This window comes from Cervus canadensis, chromosome 1 (assembly GCF_019320065.1).
Source record: "Cervus canadensis isolate Bull #8, Minnesota chromosome 1, ASM1932006v1, whole genome shotgun sequence".
Lineage (NCBI taxonomy): Eukaryota > Metazoa > Chordata > Mammalia > Artiodactyla > Cervidae > Cervus > Cervus canadensis.
Genome location: NC_057386.1, coordinates 28,016,664 through 28,044,409, shown reverse-complemented (window position 1 = coordinate 28,044,409; position 27,746 = coordinate 28,016,664). Strand labels below are relative to the sequence as shown.

At 50.2% G+C, this 27,746-nt stretch overlaps 1 protein-coding gene across 3 annotated transcripts; it reads right to left on the bottom strand.

The window, feature by feature from the left end:
• Positions 1 to 27,746, bottom strand: PMP22 (peripheral myelin protein 22). 3 transcript variants are annotated; one of them, XM_043473664.1, is made up of 5 exons: positions 27,585 to 27,746; positions 23,354 to 23,470; positions 22,076 to 22,175; positions 7,499 to 7,639; positions 1 to 1,320 (listed from the first exon to the last, which is right to left on the bottom strand). In XM_043473664.1, the coding sequence occupies exons 2-5, from the start codon at positions 23,429 to 23,431 to the stop codon at positions 1,157 to 1,159; spliced, it is 483 nt and encodes a 160-aa protein (XP_043329599.1). In that variant the 5' UTR covers positions 23,432 to 23,470; positions 27,585 to 27,746; the 3' UTR covers positions 1 to 1,156. The 3 variants fall into 3 exon arrangements, with proteins under 3 accessions (XP_043329599.1, XP_043329607.1, XP_043329592.1); XM_043473672.1 differs by lacking the exon at positions 27,585 to 27,746 and adding an exon at positions 25,019 to 25,196 and having other exon boundaries at positions 23,354 to 23,465; XM_043473657.1 differs by lacking the exon at positions 27,585 to 27,746 and adding an exon at positions 25,019 to 25,194.

The window sequence follows — 27,746 nt, the reverse complement described above, 5'->3', positions numbered from 1 at the left end:
TGAGTTACTCTGATGTTTATTTTAATGCATCTTAGTCCACACAGTTGGTATAAAATCAGAAAAAGCAAAGCAAAAAAGAGGGAAAATACAAGGTCTGGAGTCTTGGCATCAGAAGGGCCCCGTATATACATCTACAGTTGGTGGCCAGTACGAGTCATTGCCAGACAGTCCTTGGAGGCAGAGGACAGTCTAGACTCCGCTGCATCCTGGGATCCCACCATCCCAGGGGGTCTAGAAGCTTGTCCGGATGCTCCGACCAAAAGGAAATGTGGGAGTGATAAAGGCAGTGCGTAGTTATGTATTATAGTAATAATAGCAGCCTAGCCAGGTACAAAAGCAGTTATAAACCATTTATATTACACAGAATTATTCAGGTCTCCGTTCGACTTTATGTTGTAAAATTGTTAATTGAATTTCCAGTGAGGCATTTAGATGATTAGTGATCGTAAGGAATGGTAAATACATAGCACCACTTCGTAGGTTTGTTGTCACCGATTTCTAACCTAGACACGTGACTGGGGACACCTTGCCCTCTCCAGGGCAAGGATTCCAAAGCCACAAGCCACAATCCTCCGAGGGCTCCAGTTTGGGGGTTCTGTTGAGTGCAGGTAAGGCTGCATACAGAGGCATGGGCAGCACATGTCTGTGTCACACAGAGGGCCACCCACAGTTAAAGGCTTTGGGCCATTCAGGGTTTCTACCCACACTTTGGTTTTCTAAATGAGGTGGAGTGGGAGGGAGGTAACTTCTTTCAGATGAAGGGGAAGGGGCGTTGATGGGCTTACTTTCTTTCTGGGCAAAACAAACAAAAAAAAACGAAAAAAAAAAAAAAAACTGAGCTTGATTATATGGTTAGGATGTCAAGTTCCTTAGCTACTTTAAGGTTCAACCCAAGGCTGATGGTCAACACGTAAAGCAAACAATACTATGTACATATATGTAAAAAGTGTTATAAATAGGTTTTATAAACCGTCGATATTATATACATCTTCAATCAACACTAACCACCCCCCCGCCCCCCGCACTGCTTTCTGTTTGGTTTGGTTTGAGTTTGGGTTTTTTGGCTAGCTCGTTTTTTTGTTTGTTTTCCTGGCTTCTGGTTTGCTTCCTCCCTCCCCACGTGAGCTCAGAGCCTCGGCCGTCCCATCCCCGGGCCTCATTCACGCTTCCGCAAGATCACATAGATGACACCGCTGAGAAGCGCCAGGGGGAAGGCCACCCAGGCCAGGATGTAGGCAAAGCCGTAGGAGTTGTCCGAGGTGGAATGCCATTCCGGGTGCCGGACCGTGTAGATGGACGCCGCACTCATCACGCACAGACCTGGGAAGGAGAGGGACCAGTTAGGAGTAGGAGGGGTCACGGGGCAGGGACCCTGCGCCACCCCTAACCCAGACTCCCCAAGACCCCGGGCACCTCCCCCACCCGCTCTGCTCTTCCCCCAGACTCTAGCTCACCTCACACTTGCACACACACACCACACACACACACACACACCAGGGCACCCCTCTCTCTTTCTTAGGGGGAAGGATGTAGGCTGCAGGCAAGCAAGTCCATCTCAGGCAGGAATCTGCCACCAGACCCAGAACTGCGAGGAGGAACAGGAAGGTACAGGAACCAGGAACAGTCTCTCTGCGTCCAGTCCGCCTGACCCAGCTCACAGGCCCCTCAGCCTCCCTCCTGCCTCATCTCCCTTAACTGTCACCCATGGCCAGTCAACATGAGGGCACCAGCGAGAATTCAGGTGGCAAGAGACGCCAGTCCATCTCTTTGCAAGGATGGCTGGCTGTGGAGCCCCTGGAAGCTGGGAAGCGCTCCACAGACGGGTGGTAGCAGTCTCTGAAACCACGGAAAGTGACACTTTATCGTTATCTGAGTGGGACTCACGCCAAGCACAGGGCAGAAGGCTGTGCTGACCCCCTTGGCAGTATCACTACGTCAGAGACAGAGCAACGACGCCCGTGAGCACCGCTAGGCAGACAGGAACACGTGGGGAGGAACAGGGTGGTGGGGGGAGGAACACAAGAGGAAGGACACAGCCAAGAGAGGAGGCCGTCACAGACAAGCTTCATGGCGCTGGGTCCCTTTCGACTCCCCGTGGTCCCCCAAGGTTGGTCTGTAGCCCAGATGAAGGCAAGAAGGTCTCAGATGGGCAGGCTGGTGAGGCCACCCCTGTTTCATTGACCATGCAGCCTCTGGGGTGGGAGGGACAAGAAAAACCTCCACCTGGGACCTCACGCAGCAGGCAAGTTCCAGTGTGACGGTCCCTGCCCACGAGGACGGTCAGCATCCCTGCGGGGAGGGGTCCAGTGAGGTCAGCGCCCCAGCCCCAGCAGCACAAAGGCCACTCTGTCCCCTCCTGAACACAGGGGCTTTGACAGGCTCTGAGTGACTCTATTATGAGTCCAGCAAGCATGTGGAATGCCTGTGGGTCCAGGGCCCCTAGGCCGGACCACCTACATCTAACCTCACTGCTATTTGGGCTATTTCACTGGACACTGTGGCTCTGTCTGAACAAAGTGCAGAGGTGGGAATGTGTCACGTTCAGCGCCCCGATAAGACTATCCTTCTACAAGTCTGAGAGAGGAGACTCCCACTGCATTGCCCCCCCGCCCCTTAAGAGAGCCACATAGCAGGCCTGGGACCCCAGGGGGGTCAGCTCCAGGACCTTCTACCTCCTGAAAGCCCAGGAGACGCAAAGACAGCTGAGTCCATGGGGATGTCATAGCTGGTGAACTGTCATGGAGGGGAACTGCAGTGTTGACCTGCTGGAGACACACTGTCTTTGCCTTGAGGTCTATGGCTCACCTCAACAGTGTGCTAATTCATTGTCTGACCTCCTAATGAGGGCAGAGCTCTCAAAGGGGAGGCCTGACCAAGGGACAGGGAGGTTTAAACAGAGCATCTGAAGGATAGGACAGTGCCCACCCCCTTGGCAGGGCTTCCAGATGGGGCCCATATCCACCCAGCATGGAGAAATGCCATGACACCTGTGCAGAACAGTTGGTCCCAGAATTCCCCAGCAAACAGAAAACAGCAAAGGGAAAACACTCCATCTGTGACCTAGGGGGGAGAGAAACAGGACGCACAAGTGCAGTGACTGAGTCGATGGCTTAATTATATGACATCCGCCCTGGGAGAATCTCAGAAGTAAAGGAATTTGTGCTTCGCTTCAAGAAGCCGTAAGTTTATGCACTTGCAAAGCCAACAAGAAGAGACACACTTGTTAATTATTGTTGTCGGGAGACTGATGTTTTAGGGAATATATCATTAGGAGGCTGTCTGTGTGCAAAGCAACAGACATGCCCTGGAATACAGAGCAGGCAGTGCTATACACGAATCCCGAAAAGTCAAACACTTCCCCCGTAAGGGGACTGTGGCTCGCATTCTCAGCCACCAGTAGGTGGTGATGCATTTATGAAGGTTCCCGTGGAATAGATAAGCCGCTGTCCCTCCTTCCACTCTCAGCCTCCGAGTGACTCCTGCAGCCTCACACACCACCCCCAGCCTTACTAGATGTCCATCTTGGCCCGGCCAGGATGACAGCTGGGATGAGTCACCCAGAACCAACATTTCTAAACGTGGTCTCCAACTTCAAACCACTCAGAACAGAAACGGCCCTGGGTTTTTATTCTAAATGCCCTTTTGTTGCTGTTCAGTAGCTAAGTTGTGTCCGACTCTTTGCGACCCCTTGGACTGTAGTCTGCCAGGCACCCCTGCCCGTGGGATTCTCCAGGCAAGAATACTGAAATGGGCTGCCATTTTCTCCTCCAGGGGATCTTCCCAACCTAGGGATCAAATCCACGTCTCCTGCATTGAAAGGCAGGTTCTTTATCATTGAGCCCCCTGGAAATCCCTTTTTAAAAGCACCCCCCTTTAAAAAAAAATGTGATTCTGATGTACAGCTAAGATTGAGAAGCACCAAAGAGGATGACAGGGTGCCTCTCAAAACGTCTCCAGGAAACAGCCAAACTGAGAAATATGTAATCAAGGAAAGATAGTTCTTACAGGTGAAACTCTCAGCTTATTATAAGTGGAGAAGGGATGATGCAGCAAGACAGGCAGCGCCAGGCAGAGACGGCTCCCAGGTCTGCAGCCAGCTGAAGAGCTCCACACACCTTTCACCTGCCTTCCCTGCACACTCACGTGCGTGTCTGGAGTCCACATAGCCAGGCCCTCCAACAGGAAGCTCCACAGAGACCCTCCAGCTGCACAGCCCCAGGGATGCTCAGCAGATTCTGGGGGCTTCTACTCAACAGGTTGCAGTGTTTGAAGAAGCACCTGCCCTGCCCTGAGTGGACCTTGCCTACGGTGGCCGACCTGCCTGTGGACCGCACCCCACGACTGTGGACCTATTTCCTACTTTCCTTCCTTCCTTACTCCATTCTACTCTTCTTTTTGTTTACTGCTTGGCTGTTTTTGCTTTTCTGATCTTTTCCTTCATATTTAGGGGTAATTTCTCAGGCTATCACCAGCCTTTATCACCAACAACCCTCCCCGAACTGTCTCCCTAGTTTGTTGCTGTTGTTCACTCAGTCATGTCCAATTCTTTGCAATCCCATGGACTGCAGCATGCCAGGCTCCTCTGTTCTTCTCTGTTTCCTGGAGTTTGCTCAAATTCATGTCCATTGAGTTGGTGATGTCATCCAACCATCTCATTCCCAGCATCAGGGTCTTTTCAAATGAGTCAGTTCTTCACATCAGGTGGCCAAAGTATTGGAGCTTCAGCTTCAGCATCAGTACTTCCAATGAACATTCAGGGTTGATTTCCTTTAGGATTGACTGGTTTGGTCTCCTTGCAGTCCAAGGGACTCTCAAGAGTCTTCACCAGCATCATAGTTCAGGAGCATCAATTCTTTGGCACTCAGCCTTCTTTATGGTCCAACTTTCACATCCATACATGACTACTGGAAAAGCCATAGCTTTGACTAGATGGACCTTGGCTGGCAAAGTGATGTCTTTGCCTTTTAATATGCTGTCTAGGTTTGTCATAGCTTTCCTTCCAATAAGCAAGCATCCTTTAATTGCATGACTGTAGTCACTGTTCGCAATCTCCCTAGTTACTGGATCCTTTCGATCATGAGAGGAGAAACACACAAGAGCAGGGTTGTCAGATGCTGAAAGTCACGAAATCTCTAAGGGAAGTCCCCACTCTCTTAGATCCCAACTAGAGTGGAAAGATGATTCAGCAAGTTCAAATGCAACATTCTAGAGAGCTAAAGTTTCTTAGACCCCTCTCAGGTTCTTCTGCCTGGAGGGAACAAACACAGAACACTCATAGATGTATAGAGTACAACTGCTATTCTGGATCAACATTTCTAATTCAGTAACTTCCTATTCACAGATGGACTGCTAAGCGGACAAACCAATAACTGAAAATGAAGTCTCATGAGAGATAAGAAGCTAGATTTGGAAGGGATAATGCAAGAACAAATCAAGTGCTTCTGAATTTAGAGGTTTTCGTGACAGAGTACTGAACAGCTTGGACTGAGTTCGGAGAAGAATCCAAATGGTGAAACAAATAGGAATGAGTAAATAAACTTTAGATTAGAAAAACTCAATGCCTAAGAGTAGTCAGGCTGCAAGGAAGTACTCATCTCTGGACTCTAGTTTTGACTGAAAATGACCTTGCTAAAAAGACATTGTTAGAGAATTTTAATCTAAAATACCTCAGAGGAAAAAAGATAACATACTCCCTGCCTTGAGATGCCGCTTCAACAGTAGTAAGTTCACCCCATCTGATGTTTTCAGTCTGACTACTCATCAGTTCTGACACATAGACTCATTCATCACAGATGTTTGGGAACTTGGAGATCAAAAAGGATATAGATTTGAACTCATCTTCCATGGTCAATCAGGTTCAATGAAAGATCACATAAAAAGCAGTTTCTGCCTTGGATGTTGTGTTCATTAAAAACTGAAGTGGATCCTGAATCTCTAAATATATTCATTCCATGTGGGATGGGAGGAAGTGGGGACATCCCAGTGTCCTTGCATGAGCTGCACTTTCATGTAGCCTCTCCTAGTCTCAGCTTATTTATCAGTAACATAACAAGAGTGTATAGAGCAAATATAAATATTTTATGAAACTTCTGCTTCCTAAGTCTGTGTCCCTTTTTCTTGAGGACACAGTCACTGATACAAAGGAGATGATCACCTCTGATATCAAACAGTAAACAGGGAGCCAAAAAAGAAATCTCAGAATACATCCCAGTTCTCTGTTACTTCTGGAAATGGGGTGACTGATGGTCACTGCTCCTAACATCCCCAGAAATGATTTCTCACGGCAGATTAGTAATTTAATAGCACTGGCAACACCTGAGAAGCTTAGCTGGTATAATGAAACCTGTGCAACTAGCCAAGCTCTATTTGATTTTGAAATTCTAAACTGTGCACATTGACCTGCTGTATTTAGGGATTTGAGGAGAAGCAGTTTCCTAGTTTACTTCCTTTTTCCAGGAAAAGGGACTCTCTGTCTTCTAGAAAAGGGTCATCAATGTCCAACTTCAGGCTGTGTCTTGTCATACAGCCCTGCATAAGCCATGAGATCTGCCTGCCCGCCCATCCATCCATCTAGGACATGTGGGCTGTTTTCAACCCTCCAATGACTGCTTGGGATCCAGCAACTAAACAAGAGATGCTACCTACTGCCCAATCCAGGGTCAGAATTGAGAATACTTCACAGTCCCCAGATGTACTCCAGCACATACAGGGTTTGTGGGTTATTAGCCTGGACTACAGAATCCACCACATCCACCTCCTATGTCTCTCTGGTGCCCTGAGGACTCAGTCAGCTGGTCATCGATGGACAGAAGGATAAGAGGCAACAAAGCGAGAGAAGGGCCAGAATCCAGAGGCAAGAGCGGGAAGGCGTCACACACATGTGAATAACCTGTGCGAAGGGGGTTGCTCGAGGCAGTTTCAGGGAGGGGGCAGAGCAGACCTTGGTGTCAGGGCCCCATGTCTGGAACTGACCATGCATTACATGTTACACAAAAGGAAGATGCCAGTAAACAGGAGCCCAGTGGACTCCAGGGGCTGGAGTAAAGGAGAGAAAGATTTGGCAGGTGGCTCCACCACCGCTTAGAGAGGGAGACATGTACCCTAGAGCAATCTGGGCAGTACATCCAGGCCATTACCACACTGGAGCAGGGTTGCTTCCCAGGGCACACAATGAGAGCTACAGAAATCCAGCCTCAAGACTGGCCTCTGCTGTATGGACACTCTCAACATTTACCTCCGAGGATGCACCCTGGACTGTAGCTCTGTCCCACGGTTAGGGACCCTCCTTCCAGAGCCCCTAAGTCCTATTCCCCATGCACCCCTTTCCATGGAGAGTTCCCAGATTCACACCCACACACACGCCTGTGCAGTATGAAATCCATCCAGGGGGCGGACTCACGCACGTCAGTCATTCTGGAGCCACGCCCCCCTGACTGACCATCCTGCCTGCAGTCTTGGGGAGCCCACCCCCCACGGGGACTTGTCCTCTCCAACTTACCAGCGAGGATCTGGAAGACCCCAGTGATGTAGAACCGGCCGCCCTTGGTGAGGGTGAAGAGCTGGCAGAAGAACAGGAACAGAGACAAAACGCTGAAGATGACGGACAGGATCATGGTGGCCTGGACAGACTGCAGCCATTCTAGGAGAGGAGACACGGGGTTAGGAAAAGGCAGCCCTGGCCAGCCAGGGGGGCGGGGCTCTGCCATGGGGCGTGGCCTGGGCAGCAGAAAGCCACACCCACCCCCAGGCAGGAACAGCTGCCCTCTTCTGAATGAAACTCAAGCTATTCACTTTCCCACTCTCAAAAGTCATTCTTTAGTTCATGCTTTCTTTTGGAGGAAAAAAAAAGAGGTATTAATACATGTTTAACTGTAGACATTTTAAGAAAAGGCTGTATGAAAATACTCAGTCCCACCACAAGGAGCTAAAATCAAGTTAAAATATATTAAATTTCCTTCCAGTCTTTTAGCCAAATGAGTTACTTACACAGATATGCCTGTGTTCAAGGGGCTCTGAACCCTGCCCTCTGCCTCCTCTCTCTCTCTGTCCTCAGGGGGTTTGAAGGGCTTCTTGGAGCCCCTGGATTCTGAGAATAGTTCCAAACCACCGTTCAAAATGTCAGCATCCCCCAAGGAGTCAGAGAGATCCTGGGGACGGCTGGGACGAAGAAAATGACGTTGGAGCCAAGACTAATTTTGCAGAAAGTTGGAAGAAGATGCTGATGGGAAGAGTATGCTTTATTTAGCTATGAACCACTCGCTCAGCTACACTGTGTCTGTTCCCAGCTCATCTCAGAGCAGTCAGCGCTCAGTCTGGTCATCAGATAGGAGCACAGATGACACTTCCTTATCTTAGCTGAACCACCAGCCTTAGATCAAATCTCCAAGTGTCCAACTGAAATTCAGGCAAGGAAGAGAACTCTGTAGTTCACCATCTACTACAAATGAATGTCAATTCCAGAAGAAACCGACAAGAGGCAAAAACCTGGGTTTGGCATCAGAGACAGGAACCCGCCAGGTTCCCCCTGGAGACCTCCAGGGTCCTTGTCATCCTTCCTTCCTGCCTCCCTCCTTCCAAGTGCCAAAGAATCCTGGGGGTGGGTGCTGCTCTAAACAAGGAAGATCAGTTAGAGAAGACCCAGGGTCTGCTCCTCCACAGTCAGGAACAGACTAATGTGCAGTGGCTTAGAAAAATACATGCCTATGCTTAGCACAGTAGAAAAAAGTGTGAAATCTGGATGGCTTATCATCAGTACCTCATGAAGATGACCCTGGTTTGAGTTGCAAGTAGTTCATGGAAGAATTTCAAGGATGCTGATTAGGTGAACTGTGACTAGAGTTTCATGGAAGATTGGAAGAATCTTTTGGAAGCATTTTAGAGTTGGAAGAAGCCTGTGGGATCAGCTAACCGAGGCCCTTTGTACTGAGAGAGATTTCCGGAGATGTTCGAATGAGCCCCATTGGCATGGCCAAGGTTGGGAGGCCCTTGGTTCTAGTCTGGTGTTCTTTCTACCTTGATGGACCATATGCTTTTTTTAATCTTTGCAATTTCTTTGTCAATTAAGGTTAGAAAAGGATATCTAATGGGCTGTGAGCCATCCTGACTTCATTTTTATATCTCTCATTGAACCACTCCACCCAGTATAGTTGGAGAAGGAAATGGCAACTAACTCCAGTATCCTTGCCTGGAGAATTCCATGGACAGGGGAGCCTGATGGGCTACAGTCCATGGGGTCGCAAAGAGTTGGACATGACTGAGTGACCTTCACTCTGAGCGACTATCACTCACTCACTCACTCACACCCAGTGCAGTGGTTCTTCTGGAGGAGCAGTCTGCAACAAAGCTACTGCCGCCGTGATATTATCTTTTTAATATTTGTTTTAATTTATTTATTTGGTTGCACTGGGATCTTCATTGCAGTATGTGGGATCTTCAGCTGCAGCACGTGGGATCTCGTTCCCTGTCCAAGGATCAAACCCAGGCATCCCACATTGGGAGCATGGAGTCTTAGCCACTGGACCACCAGGGAAGTCTCTACGTTTTGAATAAAGCAATTATCCAGCAGTCTGGTAGGTGAAGCTGGAAACATAAAGAAATCTGAGCCACAAAAATAAATCTAGAACTAAGTATAGAACTAAAACAGAGATCATATGGGGAATGTCCTTCAAGGCACACCCTTAGAAGGAGCACAGTTGGTGCAGGCAACATCTAGATTTCTTTCTCCAATTCTGCGATCTTTTCCTTAGTCTCTACCTCCACTCTCATTAATAACAGAAACTTCTGCCAGGCCTCACATTTAGAGAAAACTCAAAATCATACAAGTTAAAACTACATCAATAGGAAAAGTCTCTTAAATTTAACAATGTCACTAAATTCTTCTCAAAACTTCTTTTACCAGGAACTTGAATTTTAATGCCAACCTCATTACAACTGAGTTAATTTTCCATAAGTTAGTTCTCTAATCAAATCAGAGTTAAGGAATCAAGGAAGTTTTTATTCAGTGGGCCTTGGCTAAAAATCTACTGTTTTGAGTTTTGGGAATACAAAGTTGAAGAAGAAAGTTTTTTCAACCTGAAGCACAATAAATAACACACATACATGATGAAAGTAGGATAAATTCAACTATATTATCAGTCACAGTAATGTAAATCACTATAAGATGTAGAATTCCATCCTGAATTATGTAATTCCTATCTAGAGTCTGATAAGAGAGATATACCTAAAACCAACAATAGCTAAAAGTTAAAACGTTTTTTAAAAGAGGCACCAGGCAAATATTAACAAAAAGATATAGTAATAATAGCATCAGACAACTGGAATTCAAACTGAAAAAGATAAAGATGGCCAAAGAGGGATATTTCATAGGATATTTCATGGTATTTCCAGTTTATCATAAAGAAACAAAAGTCATAAACCTCTGTGCACAGTGTGACCTGGAAAAAATATAAAGCAACAAATGACTGAAGTATAAGATGAAACTGATACAGCTACAAGCACAGTGGGAGACTTCGGCATACCTCTCTCAGAATAGGTAAATCAAGTAGATCAAAAATATGATAAGATATACATTATTTTATGTCTCTATAGTGATGATGATAAAATCTTCAAACACACATGGGATAGTCTTACCCACTATGCAGTAGGCAACAACAAAAAAACCCTCAATAAATCTCAAAAGAAAGCACACAGGATGTAAATATAACTAAAGAAAAACAGAAAGTAGAAATTCAAAACAAACCAGCCAAAATAAACTTGGAAATGTTAAAAGACTATTCCAGATAATCCCTTGGATAAAGAAACCAAGATGAGAAATAAACCTTTCTGCAGCAAGGAATTCTACTGACAGTATGTACCTTAAACCTACAGGCTGTGGCCCCAGCCAGGCTAGGCCATGTGCTCCATCAAAACAGGCCTGGGTACCCCCTGCTTAACTGGCTAACAAGAGGGACCAACTACCTCAGAGGACTGTAATGATCAAATAAGAATGTTGATATAAAAGCTCTGTACAATACAAATAACCCCATTAAAAGGCTGAGCTCAGGAGCAGAGTAAATTAGTCTGTAGACTATGGTGGAGGGTGGGGAGGGGGTCCTTAGGGTATCTTTGTCTGCGCCACACCAAGGAATAAGGTGGACAACTGTGTCCATGTAAGCCATTATAGGGTGCCAATCAGAATGCCACTTGAGAGCAGAGCCCATTTCAATACAATTCTGATACCAGTTCTTATGAGAGCTTCAGCACAGAGGTTGGCAAATTATCTGTGAAGGGTCAAACTATAAATAGTTTAGGCTTCTCAGGTCATATGGTTTCCATGGCAACTGCTAAAGTTTGCCATCTTAGCACAAAATCAGCCTCGTTCAATATGTAAATGAGTGGGTGTGGCCTGTTCACCTTAATAAAATCTTATCTACACAATCAGGCAGTGGACCCCACTGGATCTGCTTGCCAACCTCTGTTGCTGTTGATCAGTTACTAAGTCATGTCCAACTTTGTGACCCCCTGCAGCACACCAAGCTTCCCTATTCTTCACTGTCTCCCAGAGTTTGCTCAAACTCATGTCCACTGAGTCAGTGATGCCATCCAACCATCTCACCCTCTGCTACCCTCTTCTCTTTCTGCCTTCAATCTTTCCCAGCATCAGGGTCTTTTCCAATGAGTCGGCTCTTTGCATCAGACGCCAACCTCTGCCATAGCCAAATACATCCAGTGTACGGAAAGCAGTGATTAGAGTGGAGAGACCGGGATGCAGAGGAAAATGCTGTCCACTGCAGTCCTGTTTTATACAAAGTCAAATTAATGTGAGGCCAACAGGCCAGGTGGCGAATCTGAACTTCTACCCAAGCCCCAGGGCAGTGATACTCTATTCTCTCAAATTGCAAGTTCAGGGTCATTAGCAGAGCCCATGACCAGCACCCACGGTCATTCTCCAGGCCTTGCTCAGTGCCCGGCAACTATCTGTGGAATGCCCAGTGACAGCGTTTTAACCTCCAACGTTGGTGCCGAGCCCGGGAATTAAAAACCCCCGAATTCCTCGCAGACCTGCTGTTCTGATGAGCCTGTCAGGTAATAGGGTTGCTGACAGCTTCCTGACGTGGGCTAGGCTGTGGCGGCCAGCAGAGACCTGCTCCCCGCCACAGAAGGGAAAGCTGGAGATGCCCAGTGACCAAAGGTCAGATTCCTACCGCCGCAGCAGCTAAGCTATGAAGGAAATACATCTGCCCCCTCAGCTGTATTCTTAGCCCAGGGCCAACAAGCCGGCAAGCGAAGGGCTCAGGGAGGCTGCAACCCTCTTCAATGCACCGGCCCCTCTGCGTCCTTCTGCCTCCTTTCCTCCCCGCCTAGAGCCACACCCGAGTGCCTGCCCGCCCAACCTCAAGTCCCACTCTGACAATTCACAAAAGCTTTCTGACTCCATCAAGAGTGAAAGGAAGGGCAGTGGCAGTTGAGTCAGAGCATGAACTGGGGAAGCCAAGCCAGGAGGAAGAAGCCATTGGGGTGAATCACCACTGGGGGAGTGAGAGCCACCCTTGTCCAGAATGCTGGGCCGTCTTCAAAGCAGCTGACCCACCCGCTAACCTCCTTACCCACTGCTGTTGTTGTTGTTGTTGTTTTGTCTCTCAGTTGTGTCTGATTCTTTGCAACCCCATGGACTGTAGCCCTCCAGGCTTCTCTGTCCATGGGATTGTCCAGGCAAGAATACTGGAGCCAGTTGCCATTTCCTTCTCCAAGGGATCTGCCCAAGCCAGGGATCAAACCCACGTCTCCTGCATTGGCAGATGGATTCTTTACCACTGACCTACCTGGCACCCTCCCCACTGACATCCCACAAATTGCCACTTTCCTTCCTTCTTGGGATGGATGTCATTCCAGAGGCTGCTGACTTGCGAGCAGCTTCCATCCTATCCAGGAGGACTTTGCTGTATGTTTGCTTTGCCCACTGGCAGGAGCCTGAGCAGGGACTGAGTGGTCCTTGCCCAGGGTTCCAGCTTCTTCCCATCCTACCCAGCTAGGAGCTCTGAAATTGGGCCCCAGGTTCACTTTCCCTGGGACCCACAAGGATGCAGCCAAAGGGGAAAGCCATATGGGGTCTTTCAGCCCACAGACCCTGGCCAGGAGCTCACAAGGATGAGGAAGACCATGGGGGAGGCTCTTTCAACTCAAATCCTGAGTGACATTTCAACTCCAGCTAAACCTCTGGCTGACGATGAGTGAACTCATGTTCCAGGCGCTCAGGCTGCACCTGACACTGTCACTCTTAACTGCCCTCCTGACCAAGAGGCACCCTCGTGGGCAGAGGAATTTGTTCCAGCGTCTAATTTATAGGTGTGGTTTGACACCAATAGTCTTATTCCCACTAGTCTTCAGACTGGAACAGGGAATATAATACAGTCATTGAGGTTCCGAGGTTACTGAAAATGTCCAGCTATTTCAGGCTTCCTCCATTCCCTGGTTGGAAAACTCTAGTGATAGGAGGGTCAGGTTAGGCTGTGTGTCCCCCAAAATTGTTGTTGATTAAACAGAAAAACGGAGGGCTTCCCAAGTGGTGCCATGGTAAAGAATCCACCTGCCAATGCAGGAGATGTGAGTTTGATCCTTGGGTTAGGAAGATCCCCTGAAGAAGGAAATGGCAACCCACTCCAGTATTATTGCCTGGGAAATCCCAAGGACAGAGGAGCCTGGTGGGCTATAGTCCATGGGGTCACAAGGAATCAGACAACTGAGCCACCACACACACACACACACACACACACACACACAGAAAAACAGAGGAAGTGGCTTCCATGGTCAAGTATATTAACGTCCCTCCTTGGACACTGCAATGTACAGTAAGGTACTCAAGGTTCTGAAAAGTCTTACCATTAAAAAGAATAGCCTGAGTAGATTTTAAATAGTCTTTTCCAAATTGATTGATCAGAGAACCCCTTGTGTTGGTGTTGTCAAGAACACTTGAACATGTGGAGTCTGGCCACAGACAGTGACTTCAAAAAGGAAGAAAGGAGAAAGACATTTCAATTGCCCAGGGGAGGTAGGGGATGTACAGAGAAGAAGGGGATGCCTGGTGGAGGGAGGGGTTCAGGATCTTTGGGTTTAAAAGGCATTCTCCATATGCAAACAATCAGAGGCCTTCTGTCCAAAGCATCATGGAAATTAAAAGCCACCAGCCTACCAAGCTCAGTAAACCATGCACTCTCCTCTCTCCCCACACCTACTGAAGTTCTACCCAATTTCCAAGGCCCAGCTCAAAGGCGGTGTCCACTCAAGATCCCCCCATGTCACAATTATATCCTGAATGGGGAGAGGACTCAGGATGCATGGGACGTGATGGGCAACCACCCCAGGTCTTGCCTCCACAGTCACCCTATTAGGCCATGAGGGCACTTGCCCCAGGTAACTAGCTTGTGAGAGGCAGACCCCGTGCAGAAAAGCAGGGACTCCTGGTGCCCATCCACTGGGGTGCTGAGAAGTTCAAAGTGTTGTTGGTCTCTCAGTTGTGTCCAACTCTTTGCAACCCCATGGACTGTAGCCCACCAGGTTCCACTGTCCATTGGATTTCCCAGGCAAGAATACTGGAGTGGGTAGCCATTCCCTTCTCCAGGGCATCTTCCTGACCCAGCGATTGAACCTGGGTCTCCTGCATTGCAGGCAGATTCTCAACTGTCTGAGCCACCAGGGAAGCCCAAGAAATTCAAAAGCATGTTTGAAATCTAAGGAGTTAAATGATCCTTCAGCCTTTCTTTAGGCTTGGCATCCGCAGAGCCTGGCGGGGAGGAGAATTAATGGGGTGGCCACAGGAGAGAGCCCCCGCTCTCTGTGCATCTACCTGCCAGGCCAACCATAAGCCAGCAGCTGAGTGGCACCAGGAGGCCAACGCCTATGGTCCAGAGACAACACGTAACATAGGCGGGGATGGGGGGCAGAGGACTCTCACCAGCAACAGAAAGGTCACTGCAAGGAGGAAGCACCACCTGGAGAAGGGGAGACCCAGGAAGATAAAACCACAGCTTCCAGGGACACGACAGGGATTTAGACACCTTGAGGATGAGGTCCAACTCTCCAGGTATGAAAGAAGACAACCAGAAACCACTGAAAATTTAGGGGACTGACGTGGCCTCAGCTGAGTGATTTTTCTTTTTTTAAAAGTTATTTTATTTTTTTATTTGCTGTACCATACAAATAGCATGTGGGATCTTAGTTCCCTAACCAGGGATCAAACCCATGCTTCCTGCAATGGGTGCTCAGAGGCCCAACCACTGGACCGCCAGGGAAGTCCCACAGCTAAGTAATATCTTAATGACAGTATCCCACAGCAGTTTGCCCCCTCTACATCATGGGCCCCTCCTCCCCAACCTTTCTGCCCGCTCCTTCCTGCCCCCATCAGCCACCAGATGTCACAAGACTCACACTGGACCCCTTGCTCCTCCTGCCTCTCCTCTCATCAATTCCCCTGAAGACATTAAATACCCTCCTGCGGACACCGAGGACCCCAAGTCTGAATGTCCATCCCAGACGTCTACCCTGAGCCACAGATTCCTAAATCCAAGTGCTTTGCTGACACTGTACCTTCTCAATGTATCAGCCAGAATGCGTTTTCAAAACACAAATCAAATCACACCCCCCTTCTGCTCCAGACCCTTCCGTAGGTCCAGCCTGGCTTTTTCAGCATCAGAGCCTGTCCTCTCCACCTGCAACCTTGCACTCAGTCATGCCAGCCCAGCACTGGTGGACACACCAGACTCCTCCCTGCCTAAGGACCTGGCCCTTTCCAGTACCTCCTGGAATGTTCCTCTGGTGGTTCTTCATACAGCTGGTCCCTCCCATCTTTTAAGCCTCCGTCCACGTGACTCTGGCAGGAAGAGGCCTTCCGTGACCAGCTGCTTCCTCCCCAATGGCGACCTGCTATTCGTTGCTCTGGCCATCTCCTGCAGAGCACTGTCTACTGCCCACAGTGACTCATTCATTGTCTTTCCTCCATCTCCCCCGAGTAACTGTGAGCTCCATCCACTGGGGCAGGGACTGGTATTTCTTGTTCAGCTCCATCAGCTCCGTTTCTGGAAGAATGCCCAGTACCTAGCACACACTCAGTCTAGTTAAAGAATGGATGAATGGACCAATCTGTTAGCTCAATGAAATGAAAGGGAGTCTCTTGAAAGGTAGTGAGTTCCCCATCACTGGTAGAATGAGCATATAATGTTCATTGCAGGGGGGTCTGAAGTGAGTGACATGGGGCAGGCAGATGGATCTGATGACCTCTAGAGCCCCTGCCAGCACCAGAATCTACGTGTGTGCTGAGGAGCGCATATCAGAAGGCTTCCTGCCACGCATCCTTTTCTTGGGCACCAAAAACCAACATCCATGCCCTTAAGCCACCCCATGGCCAATCCTGGCTTCTGAACTACAAAGGATGCTTTCTCAACACTGGTAAAATCCCGGGAAAGCAATTTACATTTTTTAAAAAGCAAAGACTGAGCATCCAGCACCATATGGTGAGACACAGGTCTGCACAAGCCTCTAATTTACTCCTAGGTGCTGGCATCTGATGAGAGACTCCAAGGGTTGAAACACCAGCATCAGGATGCCTCATCCCACCCCTGCACCTCCCTTGCCTGCCAGGACCTCCACATCTCGCAAGGGCGTGTAGAATCCAGAGCCATTGCTGGGGCAGAGCTTGTGGGTTAGCCCAAGGAACCACAAAGATGCTAAATTGCAAAACATGAGCCCCTAAGTGCAGAGGGCCTCCTGTGTTTTTAAAATTGTTGACCAAAAGCTGAGCCACAGATGAGGAAATGGTCTGATGTCCTTGCCGAAATGGCAATGCCACCAAACGGATAAACAAGATAAACCTGGCAATCACAGGAGATACAGTCCCAGCACACACAGAGCACTCAAGTCAGCGAGGGGCTCCTGAGACTGGCCAGACTTATTGTTTTCTGACTTTCAATCCAAAGGACTGGTCTAAGGCTGCCCACAACCTACTGCTGGCCATGAGGTTGCTACTGCTGGAAATAGATACGTGGATTTCCACTCTGTGAGATTTCTGACATATTCTGCCTTATAAAGGCACAGGATTGTTACTCCAACTTGGAACAGAACAGCTGAGAAATGTATACAAGACAGAGCAGGTCTAAATGAAATCATGAAACTTAGAACCCCATCCACATGCCCCAGAGTCCTTCCTGGGATCTAGAAGACCCTGCAGGCTGGCTTGCTTCTCAATCCCCTGTGTTCTCTGCGCATCAACTTTGCCAGGCTCCTTCCCACCCCAGGGACCTTGTCCTTGGGAGTCCCACTGTCTGGAATCTGCCCACTGATGTCCCTGTGGCTGACTACTTCCTGGTCATCCTCACGAGGTCATTCCTTCCCCACCCCAATCCTTCACATCACCGTGTTTTATTCTCTTCCTCCTTCCTATCACTGCCTCCTGATTATCCACATTTATTGACAGATCTACCAGTAAAGATCATTTATTTACTGATCTTTAGTAAAATAGAAGCTCTCATCCACTGTCACCCTAAGTGTCTGCAGTGGAATCTTCTGCAAGACAGGTGTTCAGTGAACAGTCCTGCATGAAAGGACCCAGGAGAGAAGGGAGGAGACTGGGGAGAAAGGGGAGAAAGGAGGACAGGGGGCATCCTGAGGTAGGAAGTCCATGATCACTGAAGTGAGAGAAGGCTGAAATTCCAAGATGAAGGCGAGAGGAGATGGGGTGAGGTTTAACAGGAGCAGATCATTCAGGTAGACATATGGACCTTAGCAAAGATGTTCACCTGAGGATGGAGACCAAAGGGACCTCTGAGAGGTTTTAAATTGAGAGTGATATGACAAGGTTTGTATTTTTAAATATCACCCTGGATTCAGTGTACAAAAGGAGGAACAATGAAGAAAGATCAGGAGTAAGGAGGCTGCTACAGTGGCCCTGGTGCAATGTGGGTGGGGATGACGAGTGACCAGTGGGACCAGGACGATTCTGAGGAGCAAGAAGAGACACATCCAAGGCAGACTCTGAGTGTGAAGCTCACTGGACGGTGAGACAGCATCCACTAAAATACTGGAAACTGTCAAAGGGGGAGACTGGGTGGAGGAGGACAGAGGCTGACTGGTTTGGGGATGCCTCTGAGACATCCCAGCAGAACTGTCCAGTGGGTGGCTGGCCAGGCTGGTCTGGAGGTCAGAAGAGAGGACCAGACTGGGAGGAAACAAGGATTCAACAGACGTCATGAAATAGTAAAAGCTGTTAATGACTGGGGAAGTAGAGGGAAAGAGAAGGAAGTCGAAGGATCATCCCACGGGTCACTGTGCTACTGAGAGGACCCAGGACACGGCAGAGATGGACTGTTTGCAGAATCCTAAAGTAATCTGGCTCCACTCTGAAACAGCATAGGACACACCAGAGCTATTGTCAGAGTATAACTGGGTATGGACCGGGGGTGGTCACAGCCTTGAAGAGAAGTGTTTCACGCCAGGCTTACTGGGAGGTGATTGCTATTAAATTTCTGTGAATTAAGAAGTCATGCATCCCATGAAGTCAAATGACTCCATGCTCAGCCTCCCTTGACACTGGGTGTGGCTCTGTGACTGACTTCCAGGAAAAGACAAAAACAGAAGTGTGTGGTCTATCTGAAGATGTTTCATTAAAAGGGAGGGGGACACATTCTTCTCTTCCTCCTTTCTCTATTCTGTGGCTTGAAGAAGAGATGAAATGGCTGGCGCTGTAGCAGCTGTCTGCTCCATAAGGATTAGACAAAGAAATGAGGTAGAAAGTGCCTAGGGCTCTGACAGTTTCTTGGAATTACCATATCTATGTTAGGCTGCCTATTTCCATACTTATTTTGAAAGAGAGAGAAATAAGCTATCTTATTTAAGTCACTACCATTTAAAGATGTTTTGTTTTATGGGGTCAATCTTAATCCCAACCAGAATGCTAGCTGATTGATCATCCCCCCCATTGCCTTTCCCCTAATGCATCCCCCCATTGCCTTTCCCCTAGCTTTAGGTCATGTCATTGCCTCAACAGGGAATTGCCTCCTCCTTGCCTGTGTTTATGTAAATCCTGCCCATCCTTTGGAGGATGGATCAAATCCCACCTCCCACAGGAGACCTGCCTTCCACTTCCTCCCCTTAACTCTGGCTCTGCCTGCCTGCCCCGACTCCTCAGGCATCTGGCCTGTGCTGTCTTCATCCCCCCCGCAGTGATCTCCTGACTCCTCACAGAGCTCAGGACCATTAAGGCCAAAGTCCAGAGTCTACAAGTCCTTGTAGGCCCTGGGCCAAGAGGCACTCAAAACAAGGTCATGATAAATATTCCCTCACTGGCCTTCACCTCTGCCTGCAGCCAGGATCAGGATAGAGCCAGAGATTTATATTCTAAATGTATGTAAATGCATTTAGATAATTGAAAAGCAGACGAAGTTGAGGGCATTTAGTAAGAAATCTAAAACCAACTCTAATACAAAGAAGGAGTTCAAGGAAAATCTAATATGCCTCCTTCCAGCTATGTAACACAGATGTTTGACTGTCATGCAGTCAATGTGGTAACAAGCACCATTCATATAAGAGAAAAAAAAGAAGAATGAAGCCCTGCAGAGGTGCAGGGCTCCAGCACCACTCACACAAACACATGCCCCTTCAAAAAAAATAGCAAGTCATGTAAACCAACGTATTTTCGCATAACAAACTTGCTGACATATTCTTCACAAAAAAGTATCAACAACAAATTACTTTCAATGACTTAAATAAAAGGTATGTTTGAAACATTCTAAGAGCAAATACAAACCAAGGTGACTGGTTTATGACTAACAGGGTTCATCTGTAAAAGCAGTCTAATTTTTTTCTTAATTATGCTTTTTTTTCGCCTCTTGGGTGGCACAGAAATGGTTAAACCCAATCCAAAAAGCAAAGGAGGCCTAATGGCTTCAAATCCATCAGAGCTTAGGCTGTAACACAAGCTGACCCATTAGAAGAACAGAGATACTGAGATACTGACACCGGGGAAGCTGAAATGGGAACATCTTACTTAGAAGTTCAAGTGCAAACAAACACAGCTTGTCCGACTCCTCAAAAATGCCCTTCCTGGGAGAGACGAGAAGGCAGGTGTAGGGGAGAAGCAGGATCTTGGAACTCCCCGCCCCAGGAAAGCAACAATGTGGATTTGGATAAAGACCCGAGATGAAACACTCCAAGGTCACTGTCAGCAAATCCAAGAAGATGAAGTTGAACACAGAGAGCCAGCTGAGCAATGGGAAGTTCCCAATTGAAACAACACTGGTGCCTCTTTGGTAGCTGCTGAGAGGACGGTACAGTAGCCATTCCTAACCTACCATGGCAGATGCAGAAGGCAGGCCAGCAGTATACGAACATCGCTGCCCTGCTGCAGGACAATTTAGATCCCTGCTCCTCTGCCGACTCATCCCTCTTGAAACCCAGCCGGGTTGGAACATGCCTGCCAAAACTGCCCCTTCTGGGCCTGTGAGTGTAGAATCCTCTGCCAACTCCACATGGCCACACACCACTTGGGGGAGGTGTGAGTGGGTACCCGGGGTCTCAGGGAAAGCCAGCCCTTGTGGGCGGAGTCACCATGCATGGCCACCAGGTGTCAGTAGGGAGCAGAGCACCTCCCATCCTCAACCTTTCAGGGAATTTCAGCCAGACCTTGCCCAGGAGACACCGGATGCTGCGGCTTTCGGGCCAAGCAGTGCTCCGGCCACATGCTCAGACACTCCTGAGGGTTTCAGTTACTTGGCTACCAACTCACCACGCAGCCTCTAGGGTGGTTTTAATTCAATATCCTTCACAGACTCAGAGAAAAGAATTAAGGACTGCTCCCTTCCACAAGGGCTGGGATCTCTCTTTTCTTGCCCCCAGCAAAGCAGACTCATAAAACAGTGTTTTCTACTGCTTGGCTATCCTCCTTGAGTAGTTGTAGCAGTTTCTTTTTATGCTGAGGTTAGAGATGTTTGGTTGGTGATGCTTCAGGGACAATTTGGGTACACAGCCCAGAGAAGGAAAGTCCAGCAGTGAAACTGGACTGTGAGAAGCCAGAACCAATGGCCACTGCCCCGCCTGCTTGGTTCAACTGCATCTGAAATGATTTCTCTCACTGGCTATAGCATCTTCCACAGAAATATTTGATCAAGGGGCAGCTGCGGCCACACTGAAACCTCATGTCCAGGCTGAGGACACATCCTTTGGACCATGAGACTGTGAAGAGCCTGGCCCACTGTTTTCTCAACACCAGGCACTGTGGCCCCTGCCAGGGTCCACACTGCCACCAGACACTTCCCAGCCACCAAAAAGACTGCATCGTATTTGTCACTGCCTCTGTACATTCACAGACCCCAGGTCCCTGCTGAGCCCTCCTTCCCTCTGGATACTGCAAGGATCTAAGACTGTGCTTCTGCTGCCAAATAATCCCTTTAACCTGAACCCAAGAAAGCCCGGTTTCCAACATCTCACAAGCAAAGATGCTGAGGACAGAGTAAAAATACCCCGGGGCTCGGCTTGGGGGTGTGCAAACAGTGTCAATGCCCCAGCTTGCAACAAGGAATCACTCTACAGCTCTGATGGCTAAATGGGATCGCTGAGGCCCAGGACCCAGAGAGGAAGTCCTGTAATTGGAGACCAAAAGGGGCCCATCGATCCCTGGGACAGCCCCTCCATCACTGCACCAGGAAGACCCAGGGCACTCCTGGATATTGCACCACCAAACCAAACTTGCTTGTTGGATTGAAATTCACAGCAGAATCTGCCTGAGATTTTGCATCATCATTGCTTATCTGCATCCATATTTCTTCACTCACTAAAAGAATTACACTAAGTGATGAGCAGAACAGGCGGGCAGGTCTAGGGCTTCCCTCCACGTAGAGAGAATGCACAATTCCCTGAGATCTCAGCTTAGCCAGTGAAGCTACCGCCCCTCTCCTTTCATCTTGGCTTCCCAGCCCCTGGCCACATCTCACCCCAGCCCAGCAACACTGCTCTAGCTTTTGAGTCTTCCAAGAACAAGTGCTTCTAAGTCTGGAGAGAGAGGCATGTCACCGACAGACCAGGACAAGTTTGTGGAACAAAAAACCATCCTCACCATTTGCTGATGACGAGAAACAGTGCTGGACACCGCCCATCGAGGACGTGCTACAGTTTTGCCAGAGGTCAGTCGCGTGTCCATTGCCCACCATCCATTGCTAGAAAGAACAGATGCATTAAGTCAGAGGAGGCAGTGAGGAGTGACAGAGAGAGGGAGGGAGAAGACCAAGGCAAGGCAAAGAGCAGCCTCATCCACTGTCCAACCAGAGCCCACGGTGCTAGAGAAGGGGGAGAGGTGGTGCTCTGACCCAAACCTTTTGTCCAGGGGAGGGCCAGGGCTTTGCAAGTGTAAAGCACTTTGTAAGTGGAAAAGAACCTCACAAATATGAGTTGCTCTGTGCCAAGGTGTGTACGGCAGTAGAAGGAGCCATGGACTTAAGCCAGGACACCTGCATCTAAGCTGTCTCTCCTCCCCTGATCTCCTGAGTGCCAGTCCCCATGCCATGAACTCATTTCCGTATTGGTACTTCTTGTCAACGTACAGTTAAGATGTTGGGAAGATGCTGGTAAGTGATGAATCAACGCATCAGTCCCCAAAATAATTATTTTTCAACCTTTGAACCAAGCAAGAACATCATACCTGGGACTTGTATATTAAGAAGTTAAGACCACCGTTGCATGACTGCCCAAGTCTGGGCTCATTTTTAAGAAAATAAGTTTAAAACCTACTGAGCTGGATGTTTGCTGATTTTGTAATGCAAAATGATCTGTTCTGTTTGTACTGGGGAAGGCTTTTTTCTAAGAAGGTGCCCTGTCCACAGCACAAAACAGACCTGGGACTATGAACCATTAAGGAAAATCTAATTTTAACTTGCCAGTTTCAAGTCCTAAAGGCCGTTTTATGAACTAAGTCACCCATCTGATGGATGCCATTTGGAGAAAAAACAGACCTTTCTAAATTCTCCACTTCCTTCCTCAAGGACAACCACCACCGCCCTCCCTCTTCCGCCCCATCAAGAAAAACGCTAAACAAGCTTATTACATGAAGGGGGTAGGGGGGACCCTGGATCTGCACTGACTTTCTTTAAAGAGAGGCCTGCGTGCTGATCTAGCCCAGCGCTTGCTTGCTTCCTCCCCTCCCCTGAATCCGCTCTGATTTTCTCAAAAACTACTGAAAAGGCGCGGATTGCCAGAAGCTGAAAAAGGCCGGAGGATGTCTGAGGCTCGCGGTCTGCAAACTTCAGGGGGCGCGGCGGGAATCGTGGTCCGGAGGCCAAGCTCGGGGTGAGCTCCGGGAGCCCGGCCCCGCGCGCGCACTGCCCGGCCGGACACTCACGCTGACGATGGTGGACACGAACAGCAGCACCAGCACGGCCACGTGGAGGACGATGATCCCCAGCAGCAGGAGCAGCATTCTGGCGGCGGGTTCTGCTCAGCGGAGTTTCCGTCTGGTCTGACAGGAGACACAGCCGAATTGGACGTGAGGTCGGGCGAACTGGCCCGAGCGGCGAGCGAAGGAGGGAGGGAAGAAGGGAGGGGAGGAGGGAGGAGAGGAGGGAGGGTCCTGCGCTCGGAATGCCCGGGCCTGGCTCGCCGCCCGCCCACCCCGCCCCGCGGCTGCCGAGAGAGGGCAGCAGTCGACCGCAGCATCCCCGCCCCGCAGTCCGCCGGCCCGAACATCTTTTGCTTTTGGAACAAAACAAGCGGTACGCACGACGCACGTCGAAGTCTCCCCGGGAGGGGAGGTTTTTCCAGAGTGCCAAGCAGAGGCTGCAGCGCGCCTCCACCCACCCGGGCGCTACGGGGACGGCCCAGCTTGTGGAAGGGGGGCAGATAAGGGAGAGCAAGCGCTCTCCCGGTGGAGTGGAGGTGGGGGCGAGGGGCAGGGGCCTAGGTCTCTTCGAGAGGCCCAGGGATACCAGCGGCGTGCTGGGAGGGAGAGCGCGCGGCGGCGAGCCGGGTCCCCAGACCCCAGAGCGCTCCGCATTTCGTTAGGCTCCGAGTTTCCACCCAAGTTTGGCCCGCGCCGGGGAGCCGCCCCGACCCCAGCACCGCTTGGCAAAGACACCCGCGGCCCCGGAAAGAAGGCGCAAAGCCGAGGGAAGAGGAAAGAACCGCCCGGGAGAATTGCTGGGGCCGGCGCCTCCTGCCCTCCCCGGGCGCTGGTCCGGCCGATGCGCTCAGGGGCCTGGCTGGAGGGGAGCAAGTGTCCGTGCGAAGGAGAGGCGGAGGTAACGGGGTGAGCCCCCCAGAAATAAGTGCCGCCGCACGGAACCGGCAGGACCTCTTCTATCCGCCGCGGTGCGGTCCTCACCCCACACCTCACCTCCCGCGTCTGATCTGCGGGAGGATCCGCACGTTTGCGAAGACGGAGCTGCGTTTAGGGAACTGCTGAAGGACAGAGTTTTGGGCTAGAAACAACGATTCAATAACTTCAGTGTTTAAAGTACCCAGTCGCAGGCCCCTGCGTCCTCTCCTTCAGCAACACTTAAAAAAAAAAAAAAAAAAAAAAAAACCCTGGAACGTGCAGAGGAAATAAGCAGGGTTTTCTGACGTCTCCCAGAAGGTTTAAATTAAATCCAGTGACTCCTCATGCCGAGGAGGCGGGAGGAAGTGGGGGGAGACAAGAGAAATAAGAACGGGTATGTAGCTAGAAATTGGGGGGGCCCGGGGACCCTGTACCCTGAAGATGTCCACCGCAGGGACTGCTTTGCCAGCGAGTCTCCGAGTAGGCGACTCTCCAGCGAGACGAAAAGTCCTCCGCCCCTGCCCCACATCCAGACATCAGCACCCGCGCCCCCGGCGATTCACACACCCGCAGGCTCTCCATACCAGACCCTTACAAGCCCCGCAGGAACGACGCCAGACAGGCGGTGTTCTGCCAGCGATCGGGGAAGGCGCCAGCCCGAAGCCCCCCTTGCTCCGCGCGTTCTGGCGCCGTCGATGGAAGATGCCCACATTCCTCCTCCGTCTCCTCCACTCTCCCGGCCAAAGCACTTACGGCCCAAAGAATAGCTGTCCCCGATCCTCAGAGATCCTCAGAGCTGCCTCGGGCACACACTCCGTGCGTCCGCTCAGCGGCTGGCGTCCGCAAAGACAGCTGCGCTGCGGGGCTACGCGCGCCAAGCGAGGGGCAGGAGGGAGGCTCCCGGCGTTCCCCTTTAACGGGAACAACGCCCTGTCTGCGTCGCTGCAGTAGGGTGTGTCCCTGGGTCAGCGTGTGCAGGGGGGCGGGACTCGGGGAGGGGAGAGGGCAGCGGGGAGAGAGGGAGGGCAGGAGACAGCCTGGGCCTTACGCTGCGCCCCGGGAGAAAGTCGATGACGGCAAAACTGCTGGGACTTATCCTGGAAACTAGCAGACCGCGCAGCTTTCTCACCTCCGTTTCCCCTGACTTCGCTGACTTTACCGAGACCAAGAGTTGACCGATATACTGGCCCCTCCGCCCACGTGGGAAACTCGACCGGAGGTTGCCCCCGCGGGTGCCCAGCGCCGGGGTCTGCGGCGCACGTATTCGGCCCGCGCCCACTCGGAGGCCCATCCTGGATGCCCCTCCCACGGATAGGGGGAGATGGCACTTAAGCGCAGGCAGACATCCCTCCCCTGGAGTCCTGGCGCCCCCGGCCTGCCCCGGCGTCCTAGCGCGGCTCACCCGCACCAAGCCCGCCCGCGCGATCCCGTCTGCGCCCAGGCGGTGCGCCAGGTGCCTCGGATTCCCGGGACGGATCTAGCGGGCCCGCTTGGGGGAGAGTTGGAGGAGGAGGGAAAAGGCGGCCCACTGCAGGACAGCGCGCCCGGGGGTCGCTGGGCAAATCCAGACCCAAACTGGGTACGCTCCAGGCGAGTTTGCTGGCTTGGTGCCCGGTCTGGGCTGGCGTCCCCGGCCACAGGGTGGGGAGTTGGCCATTTGAGGTGGGGGAAGAGCAGCCAGGGAAATCAGCTGATTCATAGCCCGGCTGAAGGCGGTCCGCCCAGCGTCACGGGGAGAGAGGATAGCCCTTCCGGGCGCAGGGTGGGTGCGCCCCGGTAAGAGGGTAAGACGCTCTGGGAGCGCGCCTTGATGCAGGAACGCGGAGCGGGAAGGTGGGCGTTACAGGTCTGCCTGCCAACGAAGCAGGTCATACACAAGTCACCAGCACCTGCCAAGGCTCTGTGTCACAGAACATCACCGCTCTGAATGACTCAAATGCCCCCATCTACTTATTTTACTATCTGAAAGCAGCTGCCTGTGGTAGCTAATTATACATTCTTCAAGCAAAGATAATTTGGAAATTTTCTTCAAACAATGGTCTTTCAAAAATCCTTAGATTAAAAAGACGAATCCTTGGGAAATTTTTGTTCACTGCCCGGTGATACGGCAGGTGGGTTAGCAGGACTCTGAGGTGGTGTGGTCCAGTGGTTAGGCATGGAGGCTCAAATAAACCTGATTTGCCTGCTTACTCAGGGCTGTGGATTTGGTCAGTTTGCTGAGGTTCGAGGTGCTTCAGTTTTCTCATCTGCAAACAGGACTGAGAATGCCCATTTTAAAGGGTTATGGTGTTGATTAAAAGAGATAGTGTGTGAAATAGCATAGTGTCTGGAACCAAATAAAGGATCAGTAGTACCCAAGAAATTGTCACTATTATTATTATTTCACATTTAATCCTCACAACAACCTTTTAAGGAAAGCCTGACCCCCTAAACTAAAATCACTTATCAGCCCCCGGTAGAAGGACTAACTAAACGAATGAGAGTGATCACTTTCCTCCTGGGTCATATTCTAGGCTGAGTTTGCCCTGGGAATTATTGCCTGCCTTTGTGCCATTCAGACTTTTTATTTATTAAACCAACATTGACATGATCACCAGGTTCCCGGGACTGTTCTAAGCACTTTATAAATATTAGCATATCTACTCAGGATTTTCTTCCCTTCTTGTCTTCTTTTCCAGCTAAGCTTCTGAATGAAATATAGACATCTAGAAAAGTGCGTACATGGTAAGGTGTAGCTCATTTCTTCCTTTCCTTTGCACCCAAGGTTTTAGTCATTAACCAGGTCACACAATAGTCACACTGCAGGACATCTGAACCCACCCATCCCTGTCAATCAGTCACTTCACTGCCCCTCGCCTGCCTCCTACCCACTCAGCTCAAAGCTGTGGAAGACAAATGCCACCGCCTAGGGCGATGTCACCAGCTCGGCCACACCCAGGTCCCGGCCAGGGCTCCATTACAAGTGGAAGCCTCTCCCCAACCTGCTTACAATCCAAGGTCACCGGCCAGCCGTGTGCGTGGAGCTGTTTTCAATCAGGGCAGGCATGTCTGGTCCCCTTCCTCCCTTCAACTTTGGATGTGCCGGAGTTTCTAGGTGCTCCCAGAGGGCCCTTCTGGCCTCCCCAGCCAGAGTGTATATCCAGCTCTCAGCCAAGGATTTTAGAAACCCTCAGATTCTCTGGTCATTTCCAACACACACGCGCTGTCTCCCCTGCGATCCTTTCCATCTGTGGTTTGCAGGGCGTGGAGCTGGGCAGCAAGTGCTCTGTAAATCATGAGCACACACCATCCAGAGGCACAGTCTGCCAAGACAACTCACCGGGCCAAATAGGGTCACCCCTTCCTCCACGCGGCTCTCTTCGCACTCAGACGCGTGTCAGGCAGGCCCCTCCCAGGACAGGGCAGCTGAGACACCAGCAGCTGGCAGGTCTAGTCCTGCTGCTTCCCACCAGGATCCCCGAAATGCGCCCTGGTGGTGCTC